Genomic DNA, 22685 nt, shown 5'->3' with positions numbered 1-22685 from the left:
CTCTCTCTCTCTCTCTCTCTCTCTCTCTCTCTCTCACACACACCACACACACACACACACACACACACCAACCAACAACTTCTGTAGACTTTGCCAGTGTCTCCTGAGGGATAGGTCACCCTGTGTGAGGACCACTGCTGACTGCATAGACTCAGAGTCCACAGAGGTCAGGAACCATGCTCTGTCAGAGTCGTGGGTGCAGAGAAAGGACAGAAGCCGCCGTCCCTCTGGGTCTCTTTCAGGTATGATCAAGCAGTTCCTCCGCGATGTGGACTGGGGGGAGATCGACTACCTCATCGTGGACACGCCGCCCGGGACGTCCGACGAGCACCTCTCAGTCGTCCAGTACCTCTCGGCGGCACACATTGATGGAGCTGTGATAGTGACCACCCCCCAGGTGAGCTGCTGAGACTTTCTCTCCCAGAGACTTCAGAGCAGGTGGCTTGTCAGCTGCTCTGCTTTGGGTCTACATAAACCTGTTGTTAAAAAGCGATCTTTGATCCAGGTGTTTGCTACTGACCAATCAGCTTGGTGGTTGTAGGAGTTGCTATGAGCGGTCTGACTCATAGCGAGCCCATGTAACAGAGTAAAACGGCCCCATTGGATTTTCTAGGCTGTCGCCTTTGTGAGAACAGATTACCAGGTTTTTCTCTTGTGGAACTGCCGTGTGGGTTTAAAGGTTAGCACTCAAGTGTTGAACCATTCTCTTGCCAATAGCTGTCCGTACATTAAACCCCTGTGGCCTTTTTGATTTCCCCTCACAAAGTCAGGGGCCGTTCATCCTTCTTAGCCTGGAAGTTCTCCTGAAAGCGTCCACTGATGGATGGTGGCTGGGCATGTGGGGTGCTGTCTGGGAAAGCAGTGAGGGATGGCGGCGATGGGGGGCTGGGGCCCACCTCTCCACCCACAGTAGGGTGTTAGGTAAGACTCTGGCAGCCCGAGGTACCCACTGTGGTCAGCGCTGGCCTATGCTGTAATCAACCAGGCCACCAGGATGGAATCTGCTAGACACTGGATACTGAGCCGGGGTCGTTCAGTGAGGGGCTGGCTCGTCATTATGCCTGGGGTCACCATGAGCCAGGGGTCATACTCAAAGGCAACTATGTGAGGAAAGATGGGTACAAAGCACTGCCTACATGCAGGCCTTAGACCGAAAAGCAGGTATTTCTGAGTATGAAAGTGGTTTCTAGGAGCCCTGGGGTTGCGGTGGCTAAGCCCTCAGCTGCTAACCAGAAGGTTGGTAGTCTGAAACCAGCAGCCGCTCCGCAGGAGTAAGGTGGGGCAGCCGGCTTCCACACAGATTCCAGCCCAGGAAACCCTTGGGGGGACTTCTGCTTGGTCCTGTGAGGTTGCTGTGAGTTGGAGGAGTACACAAGATAGCAGCGTGTTGGCTTGGGTTTTAAGATTCTTTGTGTTCATAGTACATTAGAACAGGGGTCGTTGGCAAGCCCTTTTTGTGACGGGCAGATAATCGGCACCATCGGATCTAGCCACTCTGCCATGGTAGCGTGAAAGCGGTCCATAAAGGAATGGGTGTGGCTATGCCTCACTAAAACTTTATTTACAAAAATAGATGGCCGGTCAGCTTTGGTCCCCAGGCCCCTTTTAACTGTGCCTAGTGTGTTCTAGTGCGTGGAAGTCTGTCCCTGAGAAAGCAGAACATCCAGTTATACTAGATGCCCTACATGTTTGATGTTTGACTATTTAACTTGATCCTTGTGGGTTTTCTGGGGACCAACAGCACCTACAATAGGCTAAGTACATATGCCCACCCACCCTGCCGTCGAGTGGGTCCCTTCAGGATAGCTGCCCCATAGGATCCCCAGGGCTGGCACCTTTATGGAAGCAGACGGCCACATCTTCATCCCACAGACTAACTTTCCAGCTGGGCACTTGGGTGCTGGTTGCTAGGGCCTCTTGTAAGCACAAAACAAACACAACCCCACAACTGCTGAGTCCACCCCAGCTCAGAGCGACCCTGGGTGGGGTTCCTAGTCTCTACTGGTGCAGACAGCCTATCTTTTTCCCACCAACCTTACAGTTCTGTCCAGTGCTAAACCTGCAGTACCAACAAGGCTCCTATTGAGCACATTGTTGTTGTTGTTGTTGTTGTTAAGTGCCATCGAGTTGGTTTCAACTCTTAGCAACCCTGTGGAGGGCTTCTGAGGAGCGGCTGGTGGGTTTGAACTGCCAGCTTTTCATTTAGCAGTGCAGTGCTTATCCTACAGCTACACCAGGCCTGCTTAGCATATGTCGTAGTTAAGTGCCATTGATTCGGTTCTAACTCATAGCAACCTTGTATAGGGTTTCCGAGGAGCAGCTGGTGAGCTTGAACCGCTGACCTTGCAGTTCAAACCAACCTTGCAGTCCAGCACATTAACTAGAACTTCTATAGCTTAGCGTATTTGTTGTTGTTGTTAAGTATTGTCGAGTCGATTCTGACACATAGCGATCCTGTATAGAGTTTCTGAGGAGCAGCTGGTGAGCTTGAACCTCCGACCTTGAAGTTCAAATGACTTTGCAGTCTGGCGCATTAACCCACAGCGCCAAACCAAGACTTAGCATATAGTGAGCACTAAATTAATGCTTATTGAATGAATAACCCAGCTCCAAGGTGTTGTTCCAAAGTCCCCTTGACCTCACACGCACACGCATACACACACATACTCACACACTCTGTGTCTTTACACCTTGGCATTGGAATAACCTGTTTTTTTCCAACCTTTAAAGGAAGTATCACTGCAGGATGTCCGCAAAGAAATCAGCTTCTGCCGCAAGGTGAAGCTGCCCATCATCGGGGTAGTGGAGAACATGAGCGGCTTCATCTGCCCTAAGTGTGAGGTGAGCTCCTAGCCAGGGTCCTCTGTGAATCCTTCCTGTCTTCCCCATCTGCTCCGGAAGTAGAACCCCAGTTCAAATCCTTACTGAAGATCCTTGGGCTGGGTGGTTGCTTCACATTCCAAAGAAGTCGTTGTTTTGAAGTCCCTGTAAAATGTGGTCCTGTCCCCTGATCCCTGACAGAAAGAATCACAGATTTTCCCTCCGACAACTGGAGGCGCCGAGCTCATGTGCCAGGCCCTGAAGATCCCCCTCCTTGGCAGAGTGCCTCTGGATCCACAAATAGGTGGGTGAGTCTCATGCCTGGTCCCACCCATTGCTGGGGTGGGGGGCCTTCTTCTCCCATCAGCCACCATGATCCGGCCAGGGGCCCGGCACAGAGGAGGCCAAGTAGGATGTTGGGCACAGACCACCCCGCTCCAGGAGCCAACGCTGCAGCTCACCTCCCTGCCAGGCTGTAGCCAAGGTTCCCCTGAGCTTGTGGACGCAGACACCAGGGGCCCAGGAGGCCTGGGTGGGGAGCCTGCCTCTCACATCCCTGTCTCCATGAGCACAGGGCAGGGACCACACTGCATGACACATGGTTCTAGTGAGGAACCAGCTTTCTCCCTGATGTTGTGAGGCGCACGTGAGTGGCCCTCAGGAGCCAGAGGGGGACCTACTAGTCCCGTCTCCATCTTACCCCAGGGCATAGATGCAGCGGTGGGGGGCGGGGGGCGGGGTCATTTCTCAGGACAGCAACGTTGAGCTTTTTCAGTTGTACATGCCTTCAACTTGACCCCTTCTATGGGCAGGTGGAAGGAGCTCTGGTAGCATAGTGGTTATGAATAGGGCTGTTAACCTCAAGGTTGGCAATTCAAAACCACCAGCCATTCCATAGGAGAAAGATGAGGCTTTCTGCTCCCGTAAAGATTTACAACCTCGGAAACCCTGTGCAGGGTCACTATGAGTCGGAACCGGCTTTATAGTACTTAACGACAACAACAATAGGGAGGTGGAATGTTCGGGGAGGTGCCCGGGTCTGCAAAGATTAGCAAGAGATGGCTGTCCAGCGGCTTTGCCTCTAAGCCTTGGGCTCTGACATCGTTTGCTAGGGAATGAGGAAGGCTGGGACTTCTGAGCCAGGCTCTGTGTGCTGAGGAGGCAGCTGGCAGGAAGGAGGTGGCAGTGTCTGAGCTGTGAGTTCAGGGCCTGACCAGGGCTGAGAGGAAGGGACACACACAGGAGGTAAAAGCTTTGATGGCCAGAGGGAGCCATGTCAAGAGGTCTCGTGTCCAGCACGAGTTACTAGAAAGAGGAACAGAAAATGCAGAAACCGCTGCATTCCATAGGGGTCAGCTGGGGGCGGTGGCAATGGGGGGTGAGAAAGCTGTGAGGCCTTGGTTTGTGTGGCAGACAGTACTTGGCATTGGAGGGCCACGCCGCCCCTCAAGGGGAGAGTGCATCCCTGTGGGGACTGTGTGGCCAGGACTGAGACTACAACTTGGAGCCAGCCTGCCTGGACGTGGAGAAAGGTGTGAGAATTGTCCCAGGAGGAGCCCTGGAGACCCTGGGCATGGGAGCTGTATCGCCTAAGGTCCCCCTGGATCTTAATTCAAGAATACTTCTCTGGTGTTTGGTTTTTCCCTACAAAATGCAGGAAAACCACAGCATTGTCTCAGCCTTGCCTCATGTGACAGATGCTCAGTCAGTGAGTAGGCCTGTTGCTGAGCCCCACAGGAAACCCAGGGGACAAAGGGGCCCTTACAAGACTGTCTTGTGGACCACAGGGCTTCCATGGTAGCCCAGCCTGGTCAGGGCCATCCCCACCCACCAGGGCCACCTGAGGTACAGAGGTCGAGCATAGCAGGGACAGTGTCACGCCGAGGGCATGTTTTAGCTCTCCCTCTGGAGAGCTCAGCTTCTGGGAGCAGGAGCAGAGCTGGCTAATGGCGGGCGGGATCTTCCTGGGATTGGAAGTTGGCAGAGCAGCCAGGAGAGAAAACACCTGGGGAAGTTCTCAAGCCCTGCTGTGTGCTCCCCCGGGCTGCTGCACCCTGGAACACGTAACTGCAATGCAGCCTGGAGAAACACTAACAGACTACAGGTGCCCATGTGCAGCCACCTTCTGGATGCAGCTGCATGTCAGAGAAGCAGGGGGCTGGGCGCTGCAGCCTAGGTAGTTTGGGGAGTTGTGTTTGGGATCTAAGATACAACTATTAGTCTCTATGTATGCAGAGCAGACGAGAACAAAGAAAACTCAAAGCAGAAATAAGTTTACAGGACAAGATAGTCTACATGGACTGCGGTCTCCTTACCCTGAGACCAGAACTCGATGGTGCCCAGCGGCCACTACTGTCCAGTCATCAGGGCCACAATAGATGGGTCCTGATAGAATGGGAGAAAAATGTAGACTAGAATCTCAAATTTCTAAACACACACACAAACAAGAGAGAGCTGTGGTGGAGACTAGAAAATTGTTCTGAGATATTCTTCAAACTGAACCAAAGCCAACCCCTGAAATAATGAGGGTCACTCTCAGTGATGTGCTCCTTTAAAAATCACCTAGAGAAGACCAACTCGGCGGTACTTAGCGACATGAAAGACCACCTCTCAACAGTGCTTTAGAACGAAGGTGAGAGTCTCGGGGGGCAGGGCAACTCGATGGATGGAAGCAGAGTAAGCAGTGCAGACCCACGAATCGTCCACACCCTGGGAAGAATGGCACTGAACAACTTTTGTAGACCCTTGTTGAATGGGAACCTAAACTGTGTAAACCAAAAACAGTAAAATATTTTTAAGAAAGCAATGAGCAGAACACCTGTATGTTGCCATATGATTATATATACATGTATGATTTCTGGAAAGATGCCCAAAGCATGGGTAGGCTCTTGTGAATTTCTTTTTGTGTAAATCCTTTGTCTGCCCTTTGATGCCGTGCACATTTGTGATCTTTTAATTAAAAGAATGAGTTCTAAAATGCAAGTTCCTGGGCCTACCTGGGAGCTACCAAGTCAGTTCTTCATGGGGCCCTAGAACCTGTATTGGCCCCACACCACCCTGATGGCTCACGGGCCCAAGTGTGGCTCGGTGCCCGTTGAAGTGCTTTACACACAGGCGCCCAGCTGAGGGGAAGGGGCTGGCTGGGTCTCTTTGACTTCCCATATGTAACACTGGGCTGGGCCCCAAGGTCACAGTGCACTGTTTTCTTCGATCATGGATTTAATAGTCTTCATATGTTTCTTTAAGGGAAGAGTTGTGACAAAGGACAGTCTTTTATGACGGAAGCCCCGAACTCGCCAGCCACGCTAGCCTACAGAAGTATAATCCAAAGTAAGTGCCTGAGGGTGGCCTGGAACCTCTGCAGCCATTCGGGGCCCATTTAGGATGACAGTTGGTCACTGCCACACAGCGTCAGGTGGGGACAGCAGTAGTGGTGGGGACTGGAGTGATAATGGGGTGTGGCCCCCTCAACATTGTGGTGGACTCCAGTCTGAGAAATCATGGATCATTGCCGAGTGTCATAAGTGAATCCAAAGCTAGAAAACATGGTGGCTGTGAGTTTCATGGTATGGGAACTCACAATCAAGCTGAAAAATAACAGGATTAGCAAAACACCACATTCAGGTCCCGATTCTGCCAATGGGCAGATGTGGAAGGTCTCAGGTTCCAGGTGGGTATCAGGTGGCCAGCTCCTATGGGTCTGGTAAAATGGTGTCGAGGATAAAGTAGCAGGCTCCCAGGAGTCTTGGTGTGCTGGATGGGCTGATGGCCAGCGGGTATGTGGTATCAAGTTCCTGCTGAAGATTCTGGGAGTGAGGCCCAGGCAGGATACTGCTCTTCTGGCGAAGGAGTGGTCACCATGAGGACTGAATAGTCCCCTTCCTCCCCAGGAATTCAAGTGTTTTGTAGTCCGCACCCTTCACACCAGGAGGAGCTCGTCGGCTCCTGAAACTTGGGACATGTGAAGGACGCGCGTGGCTGACAGCATTGCCGGGGCCGAGCAGGGGTCATGGGGTAATAGGGACCAGGCACAGGCGACACTTGAACTCACTGCCTCAGAGACACTTTAATCATCCAAGCTCTGTACCCTTCCCCTCAGTATATGTTAAGACAAATGTGCATTTTAAAAATAAAAATTTCTCCTACTCCCAGACTTATCTGGGACTTCCTTTATGTGTAAAACACGCGGCATATAGGATCACAGAATCTTCTTTGATGGAAGCATATCCGTCTAGAGCCTCTTCACTGAAGCCATGTCTGCCTCTGAAGGTCACATCAACCTGAACAAGAGCCCAAGTGTTATTCATTCCAAATCCACAGTCACCTTTTCAAAGCCACACCCGCTGCTGTCAGGGTGAGTCTGACTCAGAGCCACCCTATAGGGCAGAGGAGAAGTGCTCCCCAGGCCTTCCCTGACTAGAAAGCCTCGTCTTCCTCCCGCAGAGCAGCTGGTGGGATTGCACCACCAACCTTGGTGCTTAGTAACGTATTGCGTAACCCACACTACCACCAAGCAGCATAGGCCAAATAGCTACTCTTCAAATTCAGCAAAAGTTTAAATGGCGAGAGAGCCTGTGCTAGGGTTGGCTCCAAGGTCAGGGCATACGGTGAAGTGAAGTGTCGTCAAAGTAGCCCTGTACTGCCCTCAGACCGCGCGTACAGGACGGCCTAGTGCTGGGTTTACACCCTGCACAGTCAGGCACGCATACTGGATCCCTTAATTGCCTGTAGGGTAAGCACTGGACCGCTGACCAAAAGGTTGTTGATTCAAACCCACCAGCCGCACCTTGGAAGCCCTACACAGGGTCGCTGTGAGTCGGAACTGACTCGACGGCACTTAACAAGCGCAACACCTGCAGAGAGGAAAGGCAGACAGAAGCCCTAGAACCAGCCTTACCATGGTGAGCCACAGAAGTGGAAGGATGAGAACCCCCCTGCACTCCCCCTCCCTTTCTGCTCTTTGTGCCTGTCCCCTGGGACCAGACTGACACAAGTTCGTTGTGAGGAGGGCGGGGTGACGTTGACGGTGACGAGGCTGCAGAGCTCAGGGTGAGGTGTGGGCTCAGGTAGGCCCTGGCCTGGCTGTGACTTCCGCCACCTTGGGGAACTGGCAGAGACCACTCCCAGACCACCAGCTCCCAAGATCCCCTCCTCACCTAATGCCGGTGGATCTCCAGCCCCTCCAGGTCAGGTTTCTGGAAGTCACTTGGGCAGGCCTGCAAGGGGAAATGTCGCCCATGTGCTGGTGCTGACCAGTCTTGGGCAGGTCTGTGGTGACCTGCCGGCCTGCAGAACTGGTCACTGAGGTCCCTGAGCTAGGATCGCACTGACCCACTTTAGGACGAGCCTGGCCCCAAATTCAGAGACTCATTCCTCATTCTAAGGGTGCCCATGGTGGGAAACGTAAACCAGAAACCTTGTGGATGTTCTCCTTAAGCTGGTCATTTAGAGAAATCTCTTAAAATGGACAATGGCAGCCTGTCTGGTGTGGTCTGATGGGGAGGGATCCAGGAGTACCCACCGTCAGGAACATCGTCTGGGACAGAAAGCTGGATGTGACTTTGCTGATGTCACTCTCGCTGCCCATCTTACAAAGGACGTAGCCATACAGATTAGCTGCTTGGAGAGAAATCCCAGCGATCACAAGGGCCTGTGTTCAGACAGAGCATAGACCGTGTCTCGTAAGAACAAATGCTGAAATGCCCCTCCCAAGGCAAGCCGAAGGGGCTGTGGTCAGTACCTACCAGTGGTCACCACAGATGAGCACCCACAGTTACATGCGGACTCCCTCTTCCTCGGTGGGTACCATCGCCATCCCATTGTGCAGGGAGAAAAGTGAAGCCCAGAGAAACTAAAACTGCCTAAGGACACAGAGCGGACTCGAGCTACAGTCCAGATGCAAACCCCAGAGCCCACACTTCCAATGAAACGACTGTGTCCAATGTCTACATGTACTCTTGTTTTCACTTTCAGTGAGCCCTCCTCTGGCAGAGCTATACCATACCTCCAAAATAAAGTCTTCAGGACTATGGTGGTGGTGGTGATGTGCTGTGGAGTTGGTTCCAACTCATAGCGACCCTGTACAGGGTATCCTAGGCTGTAAATCTTTACGGGAGCAGAAAGCCTCATCTTTCTCTCACAGAACAGCTGGTAGTTTCGAACTGCTGACCTTGAGGTTAGCAGCCCGATTTGTAACCTCTACGCTACCAGAGCTCCTTCAGGACTGTGAGGAGGGCTTGTTTATACTTAGCTCTTCCTACCCACGACAGAATGTCTTGTGATGTTTTAAAAACTCCTTTCACAATAGTGTTACTCACAGTAGCCAAAAGGAGGAAGCAACCCAGGTGTCCATGAACTGATTGGGGGTAAATGTGTGTCCACTCAATCATTAAAAGAAACCAAGTATCAATACATGTTACAGTGTGGGTGAACATTATGCTCAGTGAAGGAAGCTCACGAAAGAGTGCATATACTGTATGAATGTCCAAATCGACAGACAGGAAATAGATTCGTGGTTGTCGTGGGCTGGGAAGGGAGGGATGGGATGAGGTTGCTAATGGGTAGAGAGTTTCTTTTGGGAGTGATGAAACTATTCTAAAACGGATGCTGTGATGGCTGTACACCTCAGGCTGGACTGAAAATCGTAGAACTGTGTACTTTGTATGTAAACTCTGCACTTTGTATGTGAACTGTATGTGAACTCTGCACTTTGTGAATTGTATGTGACCTGTGCACTTTGTACGTGAATTGTTTGTGAACTGTGTACTTTGTAGGTGAGTTGGGGTCTCAAAGCTGTTAGGTAGAGGTAGGGAGGGAACGATGACGACAGACATTCCACTCCTGCTGCCGCTGGTTTCAGAGAGCTGTGAAAGCAATGTCTAAATCACGGTGTTGCCATTTGCATCAAAGCTGTATTGAACAATCTTTTTTTTTTCTCTTTCAAACTCACATTTGTGGGATATGAAAATATGTATGTTTCACTCTTCCTGTCTTACCTATTCAGCCTGTATGTCAATCTATACATCTACACACAGAGCACTGTTGCTCCACGGTTGTGTCTAGATCAGTATTTGCCTCTGTCCCCTGTAGCCCAGGCACACCTCCCTGGGTCTCTACCTGCCTTCATCATTCTTCTGCCACCCTCCCTCTTCTTCTATATTGCTCTCCCCATCACCGAACTAACATGTAGTCTACCCTCTAGCCAGTGAATTACTCTCCCCTCCCTCCTACCCCTGGTAACCTTCAAAGACTGTTTCTTTTAGTACGGAAATCTTTGCTTAAACTTTTACAATAATGGTCTCATACAGTATTTGTCCTTTTGTGGTTGATTTAATTTCACTCAGCATAATGTCCTCAAGGTTCACCCAAGTTATGAGGTGTTTTGCAGCTTCATTGTTATTAGAAGACTCTTGATCAAAAGGGGGGGAAATCCTGAACAATTTTAAATGCTCATGGAATCCTGACTTTCTGGAGCTTTGGAAGCTGGATGAAACCCTAAAACTGTTGCCCTAATATCATCTTAAGCCAAAAGTATCCCCCAGTGTAGTTTAGCTTAACTTACAGTATGCCATGTCTGCCTTGAGCATTGTGGTCATTGAAGATGTAGCTTAATGGGATCAAAGTGACAACAGTAACTCGAAAGATTAGCTAGGGAACCAAGGAGGCAGTGAATTTATGGGAATCACGAAGGACCAGCTTGGAAAAGGAGGGTGCCAATGGTTGCCCAAGTTGAACAATTAATGTCACTGAATTTTTACATGGAGACATGTTACACTGTGGTCTCTTCTCAACAACAACAAAAATAAAAGTCAAGGTGTTGTCTTACCAGCCACTTGAGCTTCAAGGAAAATAAGGTGCTAAAAAAGAACACAATCCAAATCATGGGGCAGATGATAAGACCGAGCCAGAAGATGCGCGCTTCGGCTTCTGTGGCAGCGATGTTGCTGGACGAGACCTGTGGTGGGAGAGGATCTAATGGTCAGTACTAACGAGGGGGCTTTCCAAGCAGTATGCTGTCATCTGCGTTTTCATGTGTCTGCTGCAGGAGCGCCCCCACAGAATGCCATCAGTGTGTGTGTGTGTGTGTGTGTGTGGAACCCACAGAAGCAGCCCACAACCAATTCTCGGTTCTAGTTGGTGCGACGCTTGGGGGGAAATACCTTTCTGGCTCCAAATATCCAGTGGCTTTTCCCATCTTCATCAATCTGGTTCCACCATCGGAGGCCCACCATGAGCCTTCCAGTTACATTCTGAGGAAAACAGATACAACGCTGGCACTACGGGCATGCCACTGTAGAGCGTCAACATCAGCCTGGATTCACATCAAACCCAGCAAAGCATGGTGAACTTGGAAGAGGATCAGGAAGCAGAGGGGGTGTGAGCAGGGGTGGTTTCCCAAAATTGGTTTGCGAGGCTTCCGAATTTCAGTTATACTTACCTTAAAAGGCCAGCGACTCCCCAGATTTTATTTACATACATAAATCAAACCAGCTGCAGCTGAGTCCATCCTGACTCATCAGGACCCCCCCCCCCCCCCAGCATCAGTGTAGAACTGCGCTCACTGGGGCTTTCAAGGCCTTGCTGTCATGGGTGCCCTTCCACTAGTAACTGGAGCACTTAGCCATTTGTGCCACCCAGCGGTGAATGCAGCTATATGAGGGGCTTCCAAAAGGTCATGGAAACATTCCATTCTCTTTTAATTCCACCTTTCCACAAACTTTTGAAGCCCCCTATATATGTATAAGAAGCTCTGGTAGTGTAGTGGTTACGAATCAGGCTGCAAACCACAAGGTCAGCAGTTTGAAACTACCAGCTGCTCCGCAGGGAAAAGATGAGGCTTTCTGCTCCCGTAAAGATTTACAGCCTCGGAAACCCTGTTCAGGGTCACTATGAGTCAGAACTGACTTAATGGCACTTAACAACATATATGTATATGTATATATACGTTGTCCTGGTGTGGCGCTGTGGGTTAATGTGCTGAACTTCAAAGTCGGTTTGAACCGCAAGGTTAGCAGTTCAAGCTCACTAGCTGCTCACTAGTTTCCTGTATAGGAAACTATACAGGATCGCTATAGGTCAGAACTGACTTGGCGTCACTCAACAACAACATGTATGTATATATACATATATACTGCAGTGTCCCTCAGAGTCTGGGGGGATTGGCTCTAGGACCCCTGTGAATACCAAAAACAAGGATTCTCTAGTCCCTCGTATAAAAGGATGTATGCAGTCCTGGTGTGGCGCTGTGGGTTAATGCACTGGTCTGAAACGTCAGTCTGAACCACAAGCTCAGTGGTTCAAGCTCACTAGCCGCTCTTCAGAAACCTTATGTAGGGTCGCTATGCATCGTAAACGACTCCACAGCACTTAACAACAATAGTCTTGACATATGATCATGTCTGCTATCCTTCTACACTTTAAATCATCTCTAGATTGTTTAGAATTCCTGACCCAATGTAAGTAAATGCGATGTAAATAACTCTTTGAGCTCTTTAAGCCTTTGGGGGCTTGCTGTGATCATTTCATTGCTTTCCCTTCCCCCTTGAATATTTTCTATCCACAGTTGAATCCACAGATGCGGAACACACAGATGCAGAGGATCAGCTGTATATATGTGTGTGTATATATAATGTATAAGGAGCCCTAGAGCGTCGTGGTTACGAATCAGGCTGCTAACCTCAAGGTTGGCAGTTTGAAACTACCAGCTGTTCCGCAGGAGAACAATGAGGCTTTCTGCTCCCGTAAAGATTTACAGCTTCAGAAACCTTGTGCAGGGTCACTATGCGTCGGAACCGACTCCACGGTACTTAACAGCAGCATAGTGTATATGTCACTATGTTATTGTGTGGAGTCCTGGCATGGTACTGTAGGATAAGCACTTGACCACAAGTTTGGTTTGAACTGCAAGGTTGGCGGTTCAAACTCACCAGCTGCTCCTCGGAAACCCTATACAGGGTCGCTATGGGTTAGAACCGTCTTGACAACACTTAACAACAACAACAATGTTATTGTGTAGCCTGGTGTGGCATGATAGGATAAGCACTGGACTACTAACCACAAAGTTAGCAGTTCAAACCCACGAGCCACTCCTTGGAAACCCTATTTAGGGTTGCTATGAGTTGGAACCAACTATATGGCCCTAACAACAACAATGTTATTGTACTGGTTTGGTGTTGCTGGATCAGCACTGGACTGTTGACTATAAAGTCGGTGGTTCAAACCCACCAGCTGCTCCTCAGAAACCCTATACAGGGTTGCTATGAGTTGGAACTGACTTGATGGCAGAAACATACACAACAACAACAACATATATTTAAAATAAACCGTATATGTAAGTTTCAACAAAAAACCCAAAGCCCTATGGAGTTGTCACCATGTCAGTTGATGCCCCCAAACCATTGATTTAACACTAAGCAATGTAGTTTTGTACTAATTTTATTAGGCATCAATTGAAAATCCTCAAATATGTCTCAGCAATCTGAACCAAAGTACTCCTGGGTCCAAACTCATTTGTTCTGTTAACAGTTCAGGTTTTGTGTCAGTGTGACTGGGTCAGGATTCCACAGTGGTTTGGCTGTGGAGCTGTAGTTATCCCCATGGTGAAACCTGATATAGGTATACTTAACTTTATGATGATTGGCTATGAGCAGCCAATCAATTGAAAGGTTATTTCCTTGGAGGTGTGGCCTGCTCCCAATATAATGGATACACAGGAACGTCTCACTCTCTTTTCTGCTGGATCTGGATCCCGAATCTGGGTTGCCTTCCTACCTGCTGGGCCCACTTGCCAAGCTTGGTTCACCTGGCTAGGACTCGGGATCCCTGTCTGTCTGTCTGTCTGTCTGCTTGTTGGCCCTGCCTGCTGATCTTCACTCAGCTTACACTTGGGACTCTCCCACCCTATTGTGAGCCATTTCCTTGATAAAAACTTCTCTTTCTGTATATACATCTGTAAGTTTCACTGGTTTTGCTTCTCGGAAGAACCCAGCTTCAGACACCTTCCTTCAAGCCAGAGACAGACTGGTAGCACCCTCTAAACGCAAGCCTGTTTCAGGAGCGATGGCACCTCGTGTGAGAAGGGGGCCTTACCTTCACAGACCAGAAGTCCAAGGACAGGAGGAGCAGCACAGTGACAAAGCAGCCCACAAAGCTTTTGCTGAACCAGTCACAACATATGTAGGTGACGATGGCACTGACTCGGAAGAACAGGTGGAAAAAGGTGGCCAAGGGGTGCCTGGGAAACAGTTCAGAAGACCCCTCACTCCAGAAGCCAAAACCAGCAGCCACAGCACTGCCCCGCCACCGCAGCCCACCTGTCGCACAGACTGGTCAGGCCGGAGCAGTGTTCTCCCCAGCATACGCCAAGCCAGACACCCCCAGGCTTCAGCGCTGAGGAAGCAGCACGAATCGGTGGCAGTTTTTGAACCTGAGCGTCTTCATCATACTAGTCATTTTTTCCCTATCCCTCAAAAGAATCCAGTACTTTCCACTAACTGGATTCCAAATACCACTTGCCCTCGCTGGAAACGCTGTCACCTTTAAAGTAAAAGGTGACAGAATCACTGCCTAGCTACCGACCAGTTCCCTAAAGATAAAGGCTGGGCCAGCCCGCTACTGAGTAAGCAGAGTCCCGTGCTGTCCCTGGGTGCTGAGGTCCCGTGTCATTCTGGATGGAGAGAAATTACTAGTGATGGAGTAAGTGCCAGCTCCGGGCACAGAAGTTCACCCTGGGGAACGTAGACCTGCTCCAACCAACTGCTTAAAAATGTGTCTGGGAGCCCAGACACATTTTTAAGCATAAACCAAGAACAATTTGTCTAGATCAAAGCCGCTGCATTGAACTTGGTTCGGACTCACAGTGACCCTACAGGACCACACAGCTGCCCCATCTTGACGAGAGCAGACAGCCTCATCTTTCTCCCTCAGAGTGACTTGTGGGTTTGAACCACCAACTTTATGATTAGCAGCCCAATGTTTAACCCACAGTGCCATCAGGGCTCCTTAATTGTCCACAGCAGATACCAAATGCCTATAGAGGACATTCAGGCAGTGGCAGTGGGTGGCATGGACCAGGTATCCCATTTCTGATCGAATACAGTAGAGGAACACAACTCCTAGCAAGGAAGCAACCACAGGTGGCAAACCTCACTGGTGGTAACCTCATCCTGGGGAGGAGACTTCTATTCAGAACCAGACAGTGCCAACACATACCCAGAGCTGCTATTTGCACAACAAACTAGCACTCCAGACAGAAATGAGAAATCTGATTTTAAAGGGTGACAGTTAACAACTGTTTTAACAAGATGTTGCAGGCTGGGTTTTACACTGGCCCTGGGACCCCCAGCCTGCAATCTCCAAGTTAGAGTTGTAACACACTGTGGGCGTGTTACATGAGATGGGGTGGGGCTATGGGAGAGGGAGACAGCAGAGCTGTAGAGGAGAAATGAACCTGCCTGTCCTTCCAAATGGATGGGATCCCAGTTAACACAGTATGAAAACCAAACTTCCAAAGCAGTTACCGAGTCAGCTCTGACTCATAGCGTCCTTACACATATAGAGTAGAATTGTGCTTCACAGTTTTTTCAGTGGATGGTTTTCCATAAGTAGATCCCACTCATGGTGTCCTGTGTATGTCAGCGTAGAACTGTGCTCCACAGGGTTCTCAGTGGATAATTTTTCATAAGTAGATTTCACTCATGGTTTCCTGTGTGTGTCAGCGTAGAACTGTGCTCCACAGGGGTCTCAGTGATTTTTCACAAGTAGATTCCAATCATGGCGCCCCCATGTGTGTCAGAGTAGAACTGTGCCCCACAGGGTTTTCAGTGGATGATTTTCATAAGTAGATTCCACTCATGGTGCCCCACATGTGTATCAGAGTAGAACTGAGCTCCACAGCGTTTTCAGTGGGTGATTTTCATGTAGATTCCACTCATGGTGCCCCCATGTGTGTAAGAGGAGAACTACACTCCACAGGGTTCTAAGTGGGTGCTTTTTATAAGCAGATTCCATTCATGGTCCCTTCATGTGTGTCAGAGTAGAACTGTATTCCCAAAGTTCTCAGTGGATTATGTTTCGTAAATAGATTGCTAGACCTTTATTCCATACTTCCTCTAGGTGGACTCAAACCACCAGTCTTATGTTAGCCACTGGCTTTATTAACCATTTGCACCACTCAGGGATTCCTATAAAACAATGAGCTTCTGGTGACGTTTCCACATTTACTCATGATGTTGCCAAAGAAAGAAAAGGGATTGTCCAAACACCAGCCATTTGCTAGAGCAGTTCTCTCACCTGTGCCTTCTATAGACATGCCTGGAAAGAAAGGCAGACACGGATGCATGCCCAGTGCTTAAGGACTAGACATGATCATGTAAAATTTCACAACCTGGACTGTTCCAGAAGATGGGACTAGGGCCAATGGAGAGTCCCGCTGAATACCCTTTGTATCTTAAACCGATTGACAATCTTTGGACGTCGCACCTTCACCCTGGAGGTAAACGGATCCTCTTCCAATGACCGGAAGCTCTAAGGAAGAACCCATGTGTTGGAAATATTGGTATCCTGGATGCTGCATGTGCTGTGGGGTTGATTTTAACTCACAGTGACCCTGTCATTCAGAGTAGAACTACCCCCAGAGGGTTTTCTAGGCTGTCATCTTTCAGGGAGCAGATCACCAAGTCTTTCCTTCTGTGGAGCCACTGGTTGGGTTTGAACCACCGATCTTTTGGTTAGCAGCTGAGCCTTTCACCATGGCACCAAAAGGAATTTTTATGTCCTGGATGTCAGGGTTATTGTGGTGTGTTCTTGAGATGATTCCGACTCAGAGCAACCCGTAGGACTGGATAGAACCGCTCCCTGGGGTTTCCAAGGCTAGAACCCTTTACAGAAGCAGACTGCCGTATCTTTCTCCAGGTCACTGATAGGTTCAAACTGCTGACCTTTCAGTTAGCAGTGACAGAGTTAACGATTGTACTACCTGGGCTCCTCCTACCCAGTCATGCTGGCATTTAAGATTCAGTGACTTTCTTGAGCCGACCCTCATGATCAGGACAGTTAGGGTCACTGGGAACAGCGTATTCTTTGTAAAAGAACATAGATCGAAAAGGTCTAGAGAGAGGCTCAGTTGTACTCTGAGCCTCAAGGTAGAACCCGGAAGTTCATCTGTTCACATGAATCCCTTACCTACCCACCGTTTTTTCTCCTGTGGTTATCCTGAAATGAATTGCCAAAAAATTCCCATTATTAGAGGATTCCCCTTAGCTGGATTCTGGTTAGCGCTGTTTCCTTTTTTTTTTTTTTTTTTTTACCAGTTGCCATCCAGTTGATTCTGACTCCTCACAACCCCATGTGTGCTCCATGGCAGTTTCAGTGGCTGATCATTTTGGAAGAATAACCAGACTTTTCTTCCGGAGGCTAGAGGCATCTCAATCAGCAGCCGAACTCAGTAACCATTTACACCCAAACCAAAATAGCCACTGCTCTCAAGTCTATTTCAACTCAGAGCAGCCCTCTCTAGAAGGGTTTCTGAGGCTGGAAATCTTCATGGGAACAGACAGCTTCATCATCCTCCCTCAGAGCAGCTGGTGGGTTTGACCTGACGACCTTGTGACCCAGTGCCTAACCCACAGCTCAGGGATAAATAGGAAATATTATTACTCAAACAAAGCCCAAAGCAAGTAGAGTGTTGCTGTTGTTAAGTGGTGTTGAGTTGGTTCTTGCATAGGGTTCCTGAGGAGCAGCTGGTGGGTTTGAACTGCCGATCTTCTGGTTTCCAGTCCAGTGCTTGTGAAGAGGCTACCCACTGCACTGTAAAAGACTGCTGTATTCCTACTGGATGCGTGTTTGCAAGGCGCTGTCGACATCCCCTCCATTCTGTCCACATATAGGATTGGCCGTGCCTGTGCCCCCATTTAAGGAGCTCTGGTATCGTAGTGGTTACAAGTCGGGTTACTAATCTGATGGTCAGCAGTTCAAAACTTCCAGCGGTTCCACTGCAGAAAGATGAGGCTTTCTGTTCCGTAAAGTCTTACAGCCTTGGAAACCCTGTACAGGGTCTCAATGAGTCAAAAACCGACTCCACGCCCACTACGCGCCCCCCACCACCATGCCCCTAGTTAATACTTACGTGGCCTCAGATCAGTTTTCTAGTTTGGGAAGTTTGAAGACCATGGTTAAGCCCCAGCCACCTGCTCCGGGGTCTCTGTGTTCTCTCTGTATGCCCACCCAAACCCACTGAGAACCACTTCCCTTCCCACTACCACTGGCTTTCAGGGGCCCCCTGGCTGCTCTTCGAGGGACCAAACAGTACAGTGGTTCCAAGCCAGGGTGGGCGAGAGCTCATGTGCCAGGTTTCAAATCCTGGCTCCAACCTCTGAGTAGGTCCATGGCTGTCCCCAAGTTACATAATGCCTCCGTGCCTCCATTTCCTCTTGTGTGAAATGAGAAGGGCACCAGTAGCCACTAGGCAGGGATGTGAACAGGCCGAGTGCAGGCCACATGGACACATCACAGAAAGTGCTCAAGTACAACTGGTGCTCCACCGTCCGGAGCAGCTGTGATGATCTCAGATCCCCCCTCCCCCAGACACTCAAACCAGCTCCACCTCCAAGAAGCCACCCTGGAAACCCCCCCCTCTGACCACAACTTTCTATGGCTCACACCCGAGGGGCCCACGTTTCTTTATCTTTATGGGGATCCCCTGTAATGTCTGATCCCTCACTTTCACCATGAACCGTCTTCATTCATAGCCAGGGGAGTGCTCTCCCATCAGCATGCCCCTCTCCTGCCAGGTAGGGCTGTTAGGATTCATGGACACCCATGTTGAAGGAAGAATGAAATGAGTGGATTCCACGGCCAATAAGGTGGGGAAAATCTTGATGGGCTCTTTTTCTGTCCCCGCTATTTGTAAGTTCACTGGCTGGGCTCTGGACCCCTGGATCCTTGTCTCCTCCTTTGGATGTAAGCACACAGCAGGCTCTGTACCCAAAATGCGCATGAAAACCACCCTCAGAAGTTTCAGAGGCATCAAAATGTGCACATGGCTAGTCCTGCCTCAGGACCCAACGGATCTGGGGTGGGGCCTGGGCATGAATTGTATACCATATTGGCATGGGGCAGCAGAGGACCAGAGGACCACACAGGAAACCTGGGTTTGATAGCTGGCTAGTATACCTCATGTGTGATGCTGTATGATCAGCACTGGATTGCAAGGTCAGCAGTTCAAACTCACCAGCTGCTCCTTGGAAACCCTATACCAGATGTGTGGTGAGTCAGATCTGACTCCAAGGTACTCATCACCAGTAGCAACAAGGTTACTGAACAGATTTCGATGGAGCCTCCAGACTAAGATGGGCTAGAAAGGCCTGGTAATCTACTTTGGAAAATCAGTACTGAAAACCCTATAGATTACAGTGGGGATGGAGCTGGACCAGGCAGCATTCCAGGGTCCCCATGAGTCAGGGGACCAATGTGATGGCAGCCAACATCTATTGTGTTGGCAAACCACAGCCCACAGGCCAAATCCAGCCACTGTCTGTTTCCATAAAACTAGTCAAAGTCAGCATGCGCTCAGTGACCGGTGCAGAGCTGACACAAATTTCCCTTCTGGCCCTTTATATGCAGTGGGCAGGTCCCCACTGCAGACCAGCAGGAAGAATTTGGAGGTGAGCTTAGCGCCATTTAGAAATGGAGTAAACTGCTACTACCTGCTCCCTCCTCGCCAAATTTGTTTCAGATCTGCAGAGGCTTGGGAACTTCCTGGTTTGCAAAGCCTTGGATTATGCTAGAAGCCAGGGCCTAGTTATCTCTGGAATGTAGTGTTCCATATCTGGGTCACCTGTTGTTGATAAGTGTCCACAATAACCCTGTATAGAATTTCCAAGGCTTTATGTGTGTGTGTGTGTGTGTGAAAACCTCATCTTTTTTCTGTGGAGGGGCTGGTGGGCTCAAACCACCAATCTTGTGGCTCACAGTCTAGTGCACACCCATAGAAATTCATTGGACTATGCATACACTTTGATCTGAGCACCTACTGTATGCACACGTCAAAAAAATGTTTTTGTTTAGAAACACCATTGGCCTAAGCAAAGCTACTGGCCAGAGAATCACCTTTGGGAGTCTCACACATGCACACAAATTACACGTGTTGATCTATATATCAGAACTGAAGATTATATAAAGCTGAACACGGAACCTCTGTCTAGACACTTGATAAGTAGAATAAAAGCAGCAAACGCACAAGCATCCCTGTTCCCCAAACTTTCTAAAGGGATTTTGTTCTGGGGAAAGAGGTTGATACATTCTAAATTCCACAGTGACCAAATAACCTGACAATATCTTTCAAAGTGGTCTTTTCTCTAGTGATTTCAGTGACTTAAACAACCGCATCCTGGTATCTTAGGACCATCTCACTTGAAGTCTTCATTGAACATGTGACATTAATTCTCATCCTCTGTCCGGCATGGTGGAAAGTTCTCTGCTTTGCCCTGTGGCAAAGGTCTGGGGAATGGCATGCTCTTCCCTGCTTGGTTTGCGCTGCTGCTGAAAAAAAACATCTGAGATGAGGTCTAGACTTTGCTTCAAAATAGTCAGAGGCTGGCGGTGGAGGGAGTCCCTGATGGTGCAAACTGCTGATGGTTAAAGGTTAGAGGTTCAAGTCCACCCAGGGGCACCTTGGAAGACGGACTTACTGCAGAAATAATGATCCACTGAAAACCCTGTGGAGCACAGTTCTCCACGGTACATGTGGGGGCACCATGAGTCAGGGTTGACTCCACAGCAACTAGTTTGGCTTTATCAGAGAGAGGACTGTGGTGGCGCTGTGGGTAAGGCATTGACAGCTAACTGCAAGGTTAGCAGTTCAAACCCAGCAGCCACTTGGCAGGAGAATGATGAGATTTAGAACACGGCTCCAGAACCTCTAAGGAGCTGTTCTTTGTCCTCCAGGGTCCTGAAGAATCTGTCAGCTCGATGGCAGCGGGTTTGGTTTTTTGGTGGCCGTGCAAGCCATTTGCAATCACCTGCTGACCAAAAAGTTGGCAGTTCAACCCCCACCTAGTGGCAGTGCAGGAGAAAGGCCTGCGAGTCAGCTTCCATAGAGGTGGTGGTTGCTAAGTTGGTTCTGACTCATTGCGGCCCTGTATAGAGTTTCCAAGGAGCAGCTGGTGGGCTTGAACTGCTGTCCTTGTAGTTCGCAGTCCAGTGCTGATCCCATAGCGCCACCCCAGAGGTCCCAAGAACCCCTGTGGATCAGTTCTGCTCTGTAACACAGGGCCGCCACTGTGAGTCAGGATCAACCGACGACAGCAGCTTTGGTTTTTTACTGGACTAGATAGGGATGAGGTGAAAGTAGCCTGGCCATGGACAGACAATGGCTACCGCAGGGCAGTGACAACACCAGACTCATCCCTCTCACAACTTTGATATAAACTGGAATTAAACCTTTAAAAAGAAAGAAAGGAATCATCAAAGGCCATCTCAATTTTGCGTGGAGACCAGAGGCTCTCAAAATATACCCATAAGGTGGCCCATCTGTGGTCAAAAAAATTCAGACCTAAAAATCCCCAAATGAGTTAATTGGCCATTGCAATTGTATGCACCAAGAAAATTCCAAAAAGCAGGTCCTTTCTGCTGGGCTTATCCGGTCCACTGTAAAAAAAAAAAAAAAAAGCTGCCTTTCAGGAAGCTATAAATGTCCAGCCTCCAACCCCACCTCTGTCCTCCCACCCCCGACTAACCATCCTTGGAAAATAGTGTGGTACAAAGAAAGCCCAAAAGCCCAACATCCACAATCAGACTCCATCCTTGTTGGATATGCAACACAGCCCTGGGCAAAGCACTGAGCCACTTGGAACCTCAGTTTTAACATCTGTGAAATGGAAGAATAACACCGGCCTTGAATATCACAGACTTCCGTGAGATCAGACACCTATGATGGCAGACCCAAGGGGACCTTACAGGGTAGTGGCCGCGATCATTCCACTTAACTGTTTTGACGCACTAAAAGTTAAAAGAGTTTTGGTTAAAAAGGGTGAAAGTGAGAAAAACCTTAACAAGTGATGTTCTTGTATGGATGACTTTTGATTTTTGTTAGACGTTTCCCTGCACTGTTAAAAAACTAAGTCGGGTGGGACATTTCAGTTAATTGGCCTAAGAACATATTTACTGCTTTTGTTCTCCTGCCTCATCAAAGCTTGCAAGTAGCCATCCAAGGCACAACAATTGGTCTCTGTTTACCTGGAGCATCAGAGGAATAGAGGAGGGTATGAAATGTGTGGTTAATTATCTCCATGAACAACTTCTGACTATGTCATAAGACCAGACGAACTAGATGGTGCCCAGCTACCATTACTGAACATTTGCATCAAAGATTTCACAGAAGATTTTGGATCCAAAGGAGGAAAATGTCAGCCAGAATTTCAATCTCTCATGGACACTAAACTTTTCCGATCCATGGAGACTGGATTACCCCCTGAAACTATTAAACTATTGCCGTTAAATCATCTTTAAACCTTAAACCAGAAATACCCTCTGAAGTCTTCTTAAAACGGACTAGTTTAGCTTAACTAGTTACTTATGTTGTTAGTGCTGTCGAGTCAGTTCCAACCCACAGCATAGGGTTTCCGAGGCTGTAAATCTTTATGGGAGCAGAAAGCCTCATCTTTCTCCTGTGGAATGGTTGGTAGTTTTGAACTGCCGACCTTGAGGTTCGTAGCCCAATTTGTAACCACTACACTACCAGAGCTCCTTATATAAAAGCTTGCCTCACGTGTTAATCTCTTTTACAAACTATCTATGGAACCAAACTGACAAGAGCAACTCAAAATGTTTTCTGGGAACCTTAGAGGACAGTGAGCTTCAGTTAATGA

The 22685-nt window shown here is 49.0% G+C and overlaps 2 protein-coding genes across 2 annotated transcripts in view; one reads left to right on the top strand and one right to left on the bottom strand.

The window, feature by feature from the left end:
- NUBP1 (nucleotide binding protein 1) overlaps nucleotides 1-6769 on the top strand; it is a 20356-nt gene extending 13587 nt beyond the window's left edge. The window contains exons 7-11 of the mRNA XM_006867246.1: nucleotides 243-397; nucleotides 2731-2841; nucleotides 3022-3124; nucleotides 6067-6150; nucleotides 6711-6769. Coding sequence (XP_006867308.1) covers nucleotides 243-397; nucleotides 2731-2841; nucleotides 3022-3124; nucleotides 6067-6150; nucleotides 6711-6769 — 512 coding nt within the window. The remainder of the gene's footprint in view (nucleotides 1-242; nucleotides 398-2730; nucleotides 2842-3021; nucleotides 3125-6066; nucleotides 6151-6710) is intronic.
- A 1207-nt stretch (nucleotides 6770-7976) lies between these two features.
- TVP23A (trans-golgi network vesicle protein 23 homolog A (S. cerevisiae)) overlaps nucleotides 7977-22685 on the bottom strand; it is a 37741-nt gene continuing 23032 nt past the window's right edge. The window contains exons 5-9 of the mRNA XM_006867245.1: nucleotides 13909-14053; nucleotides 10980-11069; nucleotides 10646-10774; nucleotides 8342-8470; nucleotides 7977-8036 (exon numbers count right to left, since the gene is read on the bottom strand). Coding sequence (XP_006867307.1) covers nucleotides 7977-8036; nucleotides 8342-8470; nucleotides 10646-10774; nucleotides 10980-11069; nucleotides 13909-14053 — 553 coding nt within the window. The remainder of the gene's footprint in view (nucleotides 8037-8341; nucleotides 8471-10645; nucleotides 10775-10979; nucleotides 11070-13908; nucleotides 14054-22685) is intronic.

The sequence above is a fragment of the Chrysochloris asiatica genome, unplaced genomic scaffold (assembly GCF_000296735.1).
Source record: "Chrysochloris asiatica unplaced genomic scaffold, ChrAsi1.0 scaffold00102, whole genome shotgun sequence".
NCBI classification, from domain to species: Eukaryota; Metazoa; Chordata; class Mammalia; order Afrosoricida; family Chrysochloridae; genus Chrysochloris; species Chrysochloris asiatica.
This window is presented reverse-complemented; position numbering and strand designations above follow the sequence as displayed.